Below are 11,946 nucleotides of genomic sequence, written 5' to 3'. Positions count from 1 at the left end.
TATATATATATATATATATATGTATATATATATATATATATATATATGTCTCTTCACGAACGTCGAGGGTGGGAAGGGAAAATTGTAGGAGGGTTGGTAGGTTGGCGTATGTTGAGGTGAAACGAAGTCGCGTCCTTCGCGGGAATCTTGGAAGCGTCTTTTCCACAACAGTGCAGCCCTTGGAAATGAAAGAGGGAGCTAGCTCGCCGTCTCTGACCGAGGCTCAGGCCCTGAGGGATGATGGATGTGGGTACGTAGGAGAGAAAGGGTTGATTCGTATCATGAGCCAGAGTAAGCGAGGCGGATTCCGCGTATAGCGAAAGAGGGTGGTAGATAAAGAGGGGATGGGTAAGAGGGTGGAGTTGTAAGAGCGAGTAGGAGAGACTCGAGAGAGAGAGAGAGAGAGAGAGAGAGAGAGAGAGAGAGAGAGAGAGGGTTGAAGGTATATGGAGTGAGTAGAGACTCGAGGGTTGAGGGTGAAACTAGAGGATCGCTGAGCGCCACGAGAGAGGGAGGGTGGGTTAGGAGGGCGTAAAGTGGCGCAGCCAGGGGTGTGAGAGCCGGGGGCAGTAATCACCTGCGGCGAGGACGAAGGGTGAAGCGGGTAGAGGGGGGGGGCGGTTAGAGGGAAGGGAAGCCGAGTGCCAGAAAGGATGACGGGGAAAGGGAAGGAAAGTAGAAATGAAGAAAAAAGACAGAGACAGCTGAAGAAGAAGAAGATGAAGAAGAAGAAGACGAAGAAGCTCTAAGGGTAGTTGTAGGAGGGTGAGAAGGAAAAGGGCAGGCTCATCAGACGCGTCAGCTGCCCCAGGCGCCGCTGTTCATCCCCACGAGCAGCATTTCCATCGTGGCGTCCTTATTTCGCGCCGCCAAGGATCTCGAGAGGATAGCGCCGTACCTAACCCATCCCAACCATCTATACACCCCCTCGATGTCTCAGCACCTCAGCCCTCTCCACCCACGAGCCGTCGACTTCTCTTCAGCATTTCCTTCGTGCTCGCATTTTCTTTCCAGGCGTCCGAGACGTCGATGCTCGTGTACGTAGGTTCATGTAGCTATGTAAAGACATTATGCTCTGGGTATATAATATATATATATATATGTATATTGTATATCTGCCTATGCTATAACTATGCGTATATCCTGCACAGCTATACAGCTGGTATATACGGCTAGTTAACGATTGCCTAAGCAGAATCTCGTTGGCTTCATTATACAAGGAGACCTCCACTATACTTGACTGGAGCTTCTACTTGGGAGATACCGACAGGATCAAAGTACCTCCTAATCGCGTAATACCTAGCTATTAGGACACTCCTTTAAGTATTCGTTATTCACAGCCTGCCCATAAAAGTCCCTATACCTTGTTTTATACCTAGGGTTATACCTGATACCTTGTTCGTTATTATAAGTCGGGCGTGGCTTAGCCATTATACTATAATCAGGATTTCTTGTTTGAGGCATTCTTCAAGTTGGCAACGGGATAAAACCTTTTTCTTTCCGAGGGTTTCTTAATTTCTTGACACTCTGCCTGCACCGTTGCAACTTTAACCCAAGTTGGCAAGCCCGAAGCGATTTTCCTGCCACCTGCCAGATTTGAGCCATGGCCTTTTGATCGCTTAGCCACGCGCTATCCTAATCGATCATCCACGGATTGCAGCAGGGCTGCCAACGATTATCCTTTCGCTTCTGGGGATTCGTATATCCCACATTCCCCAGACCCTAACCCACACCCTCATCCTGAGGGGTTTCGGATCTTCTTAGATGACTCGCGACTCTGCAGAATCTCGAGATCATCCCTTGAAGGAAATCGGTCAAAGGCCAGGGAGCGTTCGCACTTTATTCTATATAAAATCGATCCAGACTGGCGCCGCTATTTTTAAGTCGACATCCATATATATATTTTTATTTAAATTTCGTTTTGCATCTTTAGATCCTTCAATTTTTTGTGTTTCTTGTGTCCTTTGTTCTTACCGATATTTAATTTTTTTTTTATATTTACTTCTTCGATTTTTCTTTACTTACGTTTTACGCGCTTTTTTTTTCTCCGCCGTCATTCTTTAGAAACCATTTTCAAAATTACCTGCCAAATTGGCCGCCATGTCTCGGCGCACGTGTAGATCGTTAGGAAGATCGATTCGCCTATATCCTATCGAATATGGTATAGAATCTTGGTTTTTATACCCGATTACCTATAACCATGAACTTATTTAAGAAATCGATCGTTTCCACAGTGCGAATATTAAAAATCGTTAATTTGGATTCTTTTCAAGATTTCTTCCCCAGTTAACTCTACATACCGTGTAAACAGATCGGCAAGGCTCCATATGTAAGTCTAACTAAAAATCATTCAATGTATCAGAAACACTATAATAACCGATGACTATGAAAGTTGAAAAAATATTAATTGAAAACGATAAGGGGAACGACCCTGAATACTATTAATTTTGCTCTATTAATTGTGTATTATTTTGGTACCAGCAGGAACTACGTCACAGGCAACTAGGCAGGCAACCGACTCCTTCCGTCCTTGGACAAAATTCTCTAGCAGCCTTGCAGACAGAAGGTTCCGTAGTAAGGTGAACCCCGCCCAGCTGCCATAATCAGGGCAAATTGGTCCCTACCCTAAAGTGGGATACGCCCTAAGCGCCCTGTGATCTTAAACGCTAATCAGGAGTGTTACGACAATTACCAAGTCGAGATAGCAGGTGGTACTGTAATAAATAATTGCTTATAGAATGCAAAACTCGAACAGACTTAAAGGCACAATAGACAGCATAACTAGGACCCCGTGTCCTAGTGAAATTTTGATATCACGAGTCGTGCTTTCGAATAATCAAAGTACGTGACTGCATCTCAAAATGAAAATATCTCATGGATCTTTTTTTTCGATTTTGAAAAAATTCAACAGTCTAGATTGAACGATCATTCTCTATGCATTAAAGCCGTTAGTCTTTATTCTCTATGCAATAAATTTCAATGTAAAGCAACGATATCAGAGAAATTCAAAGTTCATAGTACAGAAATATTTACATGGAAGAGAAATTGTATTTCTTAAACTGGTTAATTTATCTGATTTATTGTTGCTCAAAAATTACATTATATTATTTCCAAAAATATTGAAATACTTTAAAAAGCCAAATTTTATTTGTCTATTAAATGCCCACAGTGTATACCTTCTGTTGTTAGAGTTTGACTAGAATTTCTGGATCGTACCGCACGTATCCGAGTACACTCATTAATATATATTATATGTATACACATGAACCTATGTGCATCCACGTAGAGGATAGGAACCATGGTAGATCGGAAGACGGATTAAGCAAAATGGCCGGCAGTAATCTTCCGGTTTAGCTTCCGTAAATTTGGCGAGGACCTTGGCTTCTCCAAAGATGAGATGCAGATGGGTGGATAGAGAGTGAGAGAGAGAGAGAGAGAGAGAGAGAGAGAGAGAGAGTAGGAAACGAAAAGGAGAAGTAAGGGTAAGTTTCTCTTTCTCACTCACTCACTCACTCACTCACTATATTCCTCTTTACTTTCGCAGGTAGGAATGTCGTCGCAACAGAACTCGTCTCTCAGCCAGTGTTGAATCTTTAAGAGTTACATTAAAGGGCACCAACTTTCCTCCCTCTTCCTATTTATCCACCCACCAGCCACCTTCAATCTGTCTATCTCTCTCGTTCCAGTCGACCCAGCAAAACCTCTTGTACACGGACAAAATTGCCAATCCGATCCAAGCACCAAACCATCGGCACGCACGTAAGTAGGTAACTCCGCCTCGCAGTCAGACGAACAAAACAGAAAGTAGTACGTACAACAACAGAGTCAAGTGACAAGGAAGCACAGAGATAGGATCTATACGTATACAAGATGCATCCGTTATCCAGTATCCAGTCTCGCGATGTACAAACGACAGCAGCGCCTCCACGCGTCTTCCGGCAAAGTCAAGCGACGCGCAGAGCTTCAAGAGGGATGCACAAAGCGGCTGTTTGATGGACGTGCCACGCCCAAAGACGGGCGCAATGGCCCTATCAATTTTCGCCGCTCTCTAATTTGCCCGCCTTCTTGAGATACCGACCGATATTTACGTTGTAACGAGAGCCGACGCTTGATGTCCGCTCACCCTCCGTGTCCGCTACGTTTCAATTTTCGTCTCTAATTCCAAAACGTTCCGCCGTCTACCATAGGGACTTATACCTGTTTCTATTTTAAATGAACAATCCCCACGTTCCGCAGGCCCACAAGTCTTATTGTATTACGAACTTTTTATCGTATGCTTGCCAACCTGGCTATTTATAATTAATACTTAGTAATTGGTATACTTACTTAATTAGTTACGTCGCCAAAGTTATTTTAGTCGCTAGTAGTACAAGATAATCGTGGCACTCAGTCGTTCATGGAATATACACATGCATCTGTAAGCGTGTATGGATGGTGAGTGAGGATAAAATGGAAAGGGCGACGTGACGTAGATGGGATGGAGAGGGAGATCCTGGATGATCATATAAGCGAAGCGAGTAACGAGATTTTAATACCCAGCCGGGTCCAGCGCAGGTCGGAGGATGAGAAATCTCTGCGAGGTGGCGTCGTATGCTAATGCTAAGCGGTACGCCTCAATTAGCGGCAAAGACAAAGACTCGTGATGGTTTGCGAAATATCATGTTTTCGAACCCTTCTCTGTCTCCTGTACCGCGCAGGATGCTGGATGTAGAGAGATAAAGATAAAAGATAAAGAAGGGTCGATACCGTCTGGAATACAAATAGGACAACAGTACGAAGTCCATAGGACAGCCGGTAGAGATTGTCGTTCATAACCTAAAATATGAGGACATTCATCCTCAATGTTTTTCCAGAATCTCTCTCTCTCTCATCTCGCCCGTGCAATTCGAGGAGGCAGAGCGCGCACATCCTGCCGAGATTTCACCCAGGAAATTGATCGACGATCCCCAAGACTGGCGTCGATTGCGTCGCTTCTTCTTCCTCTTCCTTATCTCCCGCGTCCTTCCTGGTAATCCCGCGGGCAGGTGGGAGGGAGAGGAGAGACAGGCTCCAGCGGCAATTCGCAAATGGATGCTGGGAAGATGGAGCCATCGTATCCAGCATCTGTGACTCGAGCGGGAATTCCGTGCAGATGAAGTCTGCAGGATGGCAGACGCGTGACGTGGAATATTGCGGTTGGGGTCGAGAGCTTTGTTAACGGCGGCAAAGAGGCGTCGGGACGCTTTGGAAAATCCGCATGGGACGCGTGTACAGTCTCTCTCGTAAGAAATAATTGTACCTATGCTTGGTGAGGGGTTACTGGTGCGACGGAGGGGCGACGAAAGACTAAGAGTGGGGATAGAAACAAATCCGAATGTATTCGAATACTTTTGCCGACCTTAACCGAATTCTTTATCTCATTCGGTACAAGCCAACTGTGCTTCGTATACAATACTATACGTGTACCATGTGGGTTACATGTTCGCTTTGTAAGCCGGCTTGGCGCCTTCTTAAATAATGTATCCAAGGGACGCCAAAGGACGCGCTACTGTGAAGTCGACTGCCTGCCGTTACATATAGTATGTATTAAACGAAGGAGGTTTGGGTTCCCGAAGTTCGGAAATCTTTGAATTTTTTTTTTAATTTCTTAATAACGTATATCCGATATATTTAAGATTACTCTAAAAATATCTTGACATTCTTGATATTCGTTTTATTCGAACGTCAATATTACGTCTCTGCAATACCGGCGGGAAATGCCAAGAGGGCCGTAATGACGCTTTTTACTGGTTAATAATAGTTGGACATCCGCTTGGGTTCCGTAAGGATCGATCTTGTCGTTTTATTTTGTTCCTCGGCTACCGCTTCGGCAGATCGGCTTGATTGGTCCGTTAGAGAGTACGGTCACCTAACCTCTAAGGTAGTTTTAACGATCGGTAATCAGACGCGGGATGACGCGGTCGTTAGGAGACTCATAGGAGCTGCTAAAAAATCTAATGGAGAGGATCTAAAAAAAAGAGTAAAAGACGTTAATGATCCAAGAGGTTAACCTGAAACTTTTGCACAGAGTGAAAAGAAGTCCAGCGGAAATTTTTCACACGCCTTCTTTATTCTCATGCGATTAAAAAATTTCATTGAGCCACGTGACCTCGCTCCCTTTTTTTTTCAGTGATCTTTCAAACTCCTGAATGCGATAAAGAAAATTTTTTAATCGTGACATCCCGACAGTGGATAGGATAAAGTAGGGTTCTGCAATGACAACAATAATTCGTAGACCGATACAGATCAATATATGAGTATATTGACTGCGTAACTAAGTACATTGAATACGGAATCAGATCCCAAGATATTTAGCAATATAGTCATAGTTAGGTGGTGATGTGGTGGTAGTAGTGGTGATGGTTCCATTTATTCATTTTTCTTTTTTTCATTATATTTTACTTTTTCCTTCTCTTTTCGCGAAATTCTCTCCTCTTCGTCCTCGTCATCATCATCATCATTATCATAATCATCATCATCATCATCATTATCATCATCATCATCATCGCCTCTATCCTCGTAATTACAAGCTCACGCGTCTATCGCTCGCACGATCGCGGAATTGCGCGTGTGTCTCTTATATCGCATATACCTAGATAACATCAAAATAAATCTATATCTCGTAATAGCAATAGTTTCGACGATGGACCGGGTTTTCTCTTTTACTATGTACAAAGTGACGGACTAAAAATACAGGTGCTTTCATCTTAAATCTCTCATATACACTCTTCGCGCGTTCAGATATTGACAATCATACTTTTATCTCGTAATGTATCGTAGAGACATCAATTTTTCTTTATTGTTTATATCTTTTTCTCAATCTCACTCTCTCTCTCTCTCTCCCTCTCTCTTATTCGCTCTCTTTGCCATTTACATACATACAATTATATAATAGATACATGCCTCTGTCGCTCTCTATCTATAGATATCCTTTCGTGACGCTTTTCTTCTCACGTATGATTATGCGAGGATCGTTAATTCTGAAAGATTTCACGTGTTTAATATAAGATTTTGGATTTCCTGTGACCTTGATTTTATTTATTCCTCCGATAATTCATCTTCTTCCGAGATATTGGATCTTTGCCAGAATTAAGGATCCCTCGTGCTCGTTAATAGGAAGTGACAATTGGTATTTTTTTTTTTTTTTCATATTTTTCTTTTATCTCGAGGTGAACATCGAACGCGTTGAAAAAATGGACTTTTAATTAGGCGTAATGTATTTTACAAGGTTTATTGCCTCTCATACTACTTTGGCATTCAGGCTCGTCTCCCCGCCAATCGGATTACAATTATACGAAAATTCGAATTCGAGATACGGATCGGTATCGAAGAGGTGGGATCCGCGAGATGAATAGTCCCTGGAAGATACTCAAAAAGGAAAACAGTGTCTTCATCTCGAATTCGAATTCATATACTCTTTTAATGTGACTTTTCATCATTAACTTGAAACCTCAGTTGGACGTCTCTCAGAGACTGACTTTGTACAGTGTTCTCACGGCTGCGTAAGCTTTACCAGGGTCTCCACATGCCCTCTTCGTCTTTGACGGGCTGAGGCCCAATCGGAGACGGAGATGGCATCCTGACACCCTCGCTACCCGCATGACTCGCCGGCCTCTCGTCCTGAGGATCCACCTGACCCCGCGACACTTGAGCACCCTCGAGACCCGTCATCCTCGTAGACTTCAGCTTCTTCGACGTGGTAAAGTCCAACGGTTGCTCAGGCTGATCCATCCTGGGACTCTTGCTGGGCTTGGCACCTTCGGACCATTCTGGGAGCTCGTCGTGGGGCCTCTTGGCGAGTTTATCCGTAGCCTTGAGAAGGGACATATTGGTCGCGGCCCAAATGGCGGTAGGCGGATTGGGCCCGATGCTGATGCCATTGGCTGCTGCAGCCGCAGCCAATTGGACATAGTGACTAGGTAAGAGGAACACGACCTGGCCGTCCGGTAGCCGAGATGGTATCACCTGGACCACGGACAGCATATTCGGATTCTGCTGCGACGTAGACGCCTGATCACCTGGCATCCCAGCCGGATGATGTTCCATGCCAGTTGGATTTACTTGACTGAACGCCGAGGTGGGTCTACTGCTGTTGTTGTTCTCGTCCCCAGCCGTTGTACTACTGTCCGGTCTGGTGGCGTCCATTTCCGGTATCTCGGACTTTATCAGTGCCGTATTAAGCGCCGTGCTGCAGTGAGGCGTCGGCGGGGCATGATGATCCAGGGGACCTGGGCTCGTGGCACCGGTCACTCTGTCCGTAACGCTTCCGGGACTGCTACCGAGACCACTATCAGGTCGGGAACCAAGATCCAAATCCAATTCGGATACGCAACTGTCCAGATGTCGAAGTAGCCTCTGCTTGACAGCTGGATCCATGGGACTAGTATTGCCAGTTATTATATCCGGCGCATCGAGGTAGCGACTGACCTGTGACACAATGAAAAACAACATTACGTCAGACATTAAATTTCTTGTTCCAGATATCGGAAAGTCGAACGACATTCTAATAACGTCGCCAGAGCGAGAAACTAAAACCATCACCGGACACAGATAGGACATAACCACCACGGAAAAATAAAATTGTATTAGAAAGCAAATTTTTCAAATTAAAACTCGCTCGAGTGACCAGCTGAACTTTCATGGATCGCTGGTCCAAAGTAAAAGCAATAACCAAATCCTGTATAGTATTATCCATGAACTGTGCTGTATACCGTATTGCGCTGTGCTGCGTGCGTGTCGTATTGGCGAACGTCGTCGTTCACGCAGGAATGCCGAGTTCTCGACGGATGGAACGGAACGGAATGAAACGGAATGAAAGACGCAGGGTTGGCGGTGAAGAGAAGCGAAGAGAGAGAAAGAGAGGTAGCGAGAGAAGGACGGCGTGACAAGGCACGTGAGTGAACGAGAGAGAGAGAGAGAGACAAAGCTAAAGAACCCACCACACCCGTATCCCATTGCTCGGCTGCCCGTTTTATAAGGCCGTAAATTTTATTTCACCGGGGGACCTTCTCGCGCTATCATATATTACCAACAGTTCGTGATTTTACCACCTAGCTCTTTGCGACACCGTACACAGGCTCCATTTACGAAACGGCCATCTTTTCCAAAAAAAATTCTTCGTTCGCACCTCTCACTTCCGGTTTACGTAGAAAAAAAAAAAAAAGAAAAATACACGCTCACACCCGTTACTCGATTTACGCAAAAGTAAACTGTATAGAAAAGAACCCCTGTATACAAAAAAAAAGTAGTACTGAAAAAAATATTCAAAATCCAATTATTACCAAAAAAAAGAAAATCCCACCAACGAATAATGCATTAGGATAGTCGACGATATTACCGTTATTAGCCAAGTAAAGAGTCTTGGACTTTTGGAGATATCCTATCGCGCCAACAGGTAGATACAACTTAGTCCGCGCGTGCATGGCTAAATATAGTCGTAGCCGTAAGTCACTTATATACAGGGTGTTCAATTTCAATCGAGGTACGTTATCCGCGTCCAGGTTACACGATCGTGTATTAAGGGGGTCATCCCGTACACGGTGAAGTGGTACAGGGGGGCTTGAAATTTGAAACCATATAACTCGACACCGGATTTTCGTCCTGGACATTCAGTTGACGTACGCCTCGTTAAGGGATCATCACAGTGTGACCGCCCGAAAAATAGCCGATTTTCGCGATTTTTTTTTTAGGTGAATGGAGTAAAGTAATCGGTCTAATTTTTTGGTTACAAATTGAAGCACCTATGAAATATACAAAATTATTTTTAAAAAGTTTCTTTATGTATTGTTTAACGTTGTTTTTATTTGTGGAAAATTGAATGGGAAAAAAAATGGTGTCCCATGGTGGTCAGGATTGCGGGCGCAAATTTTACCTCAAACAAAAATTTCAAATGGTTTATAAATCTGTAGGAAAGCCCCTATGCTCCTATGGAAGCTTTTTTGTTTTTAGTGAAATTTGAAAAAATGGCGTCGGTTCGAACAAAACGTATAAAATTTAGCCTTTTTTTTTGACAGTTTTTCGTAAAAAAAAAAATAGGAAGATTTAAAAAAAAAAAGAAAAAAGCTTCCATAGCAACATAAGAAATGACGTGAAGAATGTTCTGTTAAAATTTCAAATTGATAGCTTGAAAATTCTTCCTTTGAGAGTGGCCACCGTTTTGAAAAACACCATTCCGAGAAAAACGCGTTTAAAGTTCGGAGTGCGCCAGGTCTGACCGTCCAATCCCTTTTTCTAAGAAAGGCTGTAGCGACCGAAATAATTCGAATTTCGACATAAAAATTGGACAGAACGTTTAAAACCGTGTATACTATCAGATAATGAAAAAAAAAAAAAAATCGATTTTTTGAAAATTTTATACTATGATGATCCCTTAACTGGCGTAAGCGCTCATCTCCAAGTAACACGAGCCACCAGGTACGAGTTATCGGGTTACCGAATTTTGTCTCTCTACCCCCTTTATTCTCCCCACGAAATTTTATTTAACCTCACGTTTACGTAGATTGTTGACATTTTCTTTAGGTACAGTATTAGGCAATAGGTACTGACCTCTCTGGAACAGTCCTGATAACCGGCCTTGTACCTAGAGAGTCCAGGTTGGGCCAGGGACCTCTGCCTCTGGAGATGTCTCACGGTCAACTCTAGGATATCCGCCTTCTCCAGTTTACTGTGCTTCGTATTTTCCAACCGGGCGCTGTCAAGGATCAGCGCCTTCAGCGCTGCCAGCGACTGATTGATCCTCGCTCTTCGTCGCTTTTCCATCAGTGGTTTGTTAGCCTGTTAACAGATAAGGTAATTTCATAAGTAATAATACATACAAAAGTAACTGATATATATATATATATGCATTGTTTATATGGAAAATTAAATAATTAATATGATTAAATTAAATTATCAATAGTCCAATTGATCGTCTGAAATAATACGGCACTGGAGATCGAAAGTGTACAACATTAACAGAACCCCGAAAAAAAATATCGAGAGTACATAACCTCAATTTCAAAGCACAATCCACGACCTGCAGTATCAAAATACAGTACAGAGTAATCGAGTGGTTTTTGCATTCTATACCTAGTCCGAGGTACATAACGTATAGATATACAAATATCTATTCGTGTATCGTCCTCGTCACGACGTGACAGGCTTTCGACGACGTCCTCGTCTGAGTCGTCTTGGAGCACTCCGGGGGTTCCGATTTCCTAAGAATCATCAGTTTGTTTACGGAAGATCGAGGTGAGAGTGGCGACGGGGAGATGGATCATATTTCTATGACTTTCTAGGTTAGAAATGTAGGAAGCAAATAACGTCAGCGAAGAAATAAGTCAACGTGCGAAACGTGCTCGAAAAGAAGTACGAGGACGAGTCGAAAGGATACGAGACCTTAGAAGAGGAGACCGGTGCGTCCGATTTTCAGATATTCCTTGCGCTACGTCTGTCCTTATAGATGGTAAAGAAAAGAGTAAGAGTGAAGAAGAGAGAGAGAGAGAGAGAGAGCATCGGAAGCCAAACGTAATAAGAACAAGACAACGTGAGTAACTCAACACAAGAGAGAGAGAGAGAGAGAGAGAGAGAGGGAGTGAAAGAAAGAGAGAGAATCTCAAGGTAGTGAAGTCTGGTCGGAGCCGGAACGAAGTGCGTCAGTGCGTAGCGGCTCGTTTGAGACGCGGCAAGAGACGCCGACGCCGTGCCCGCTATACAGCTCGTTCCCAGTTCCTCGGCGTCTTTTTTCTTTCTTTCCTTCCTCTTTTTTTTTTACTTCTTCGCTCCCCCTCCCACCTTTCTCGGTCCTCGCGTTCGTTTTTCTCGCGGCGCGCGAGTGAGCTCCGCGACGCCCCGGGGCGCTGGCAGAGTGCCGAAGCCCCGTCGCCGTCACGACGTTCTCGCGCTTCACGACGCTCGAAGGAGGTACGATAGGGGGGGGGGGGAAGGGGG

General features: G+C 44.0%; 1 protein-coding gene across 1 annotated transcript in view; it reads right to left on the bottom strand.

Annotated features, from left to right (window-relative positions):
- Window positions 1-6,258: 6,258 nt before the first annotated feature.
- The window catches only part of LOC107266250 (transcription factor HES-1), an 11,240-nt gene continuing 5,552 nt past the window's right edge, over window positions 6,259-11,946 (bottom strand). The window contains exons 2-3 of the mRNA XM_015736553.2: window positions 10,564-10,791; window positions 6,259-8,445 (exon numbers count right to left, since the gene is read on the bottom strand). Coding sequence (XP_015592039.1) covers window positions 7,528-8,445; window positions 10,564-10,791 — 1,146 coding nt within the window. The 3' untranslated portion in view covers window positions 6,259-7,527. The remainder of the gene's footprint in view (window positions 8,446-10,563; window positions 10,792-11,946) is intronic.

This window comes from Cephus cinctus, unplaced genomic scaffold, assembly GCF_000341935.2.
Source record: "Cephus cinctus unplaced genomic scaffold, Ccin1 Ccin1_scaffold0306, whole genome shotgun sequence".
In the NCBI taxonomy this organism is placed as follows: domain Eukaryota; kingdom Metazoa; phylum Arthropoda; class Insecta; order Hymenoptera; family Cephidae; genus Cephus; species Cephus cinctus.
The sequence above is the reverse complement of the archived record's forward strand: the minus strand, read 5'-3'. Positions and strand labels throughout refer to the sequence as shown.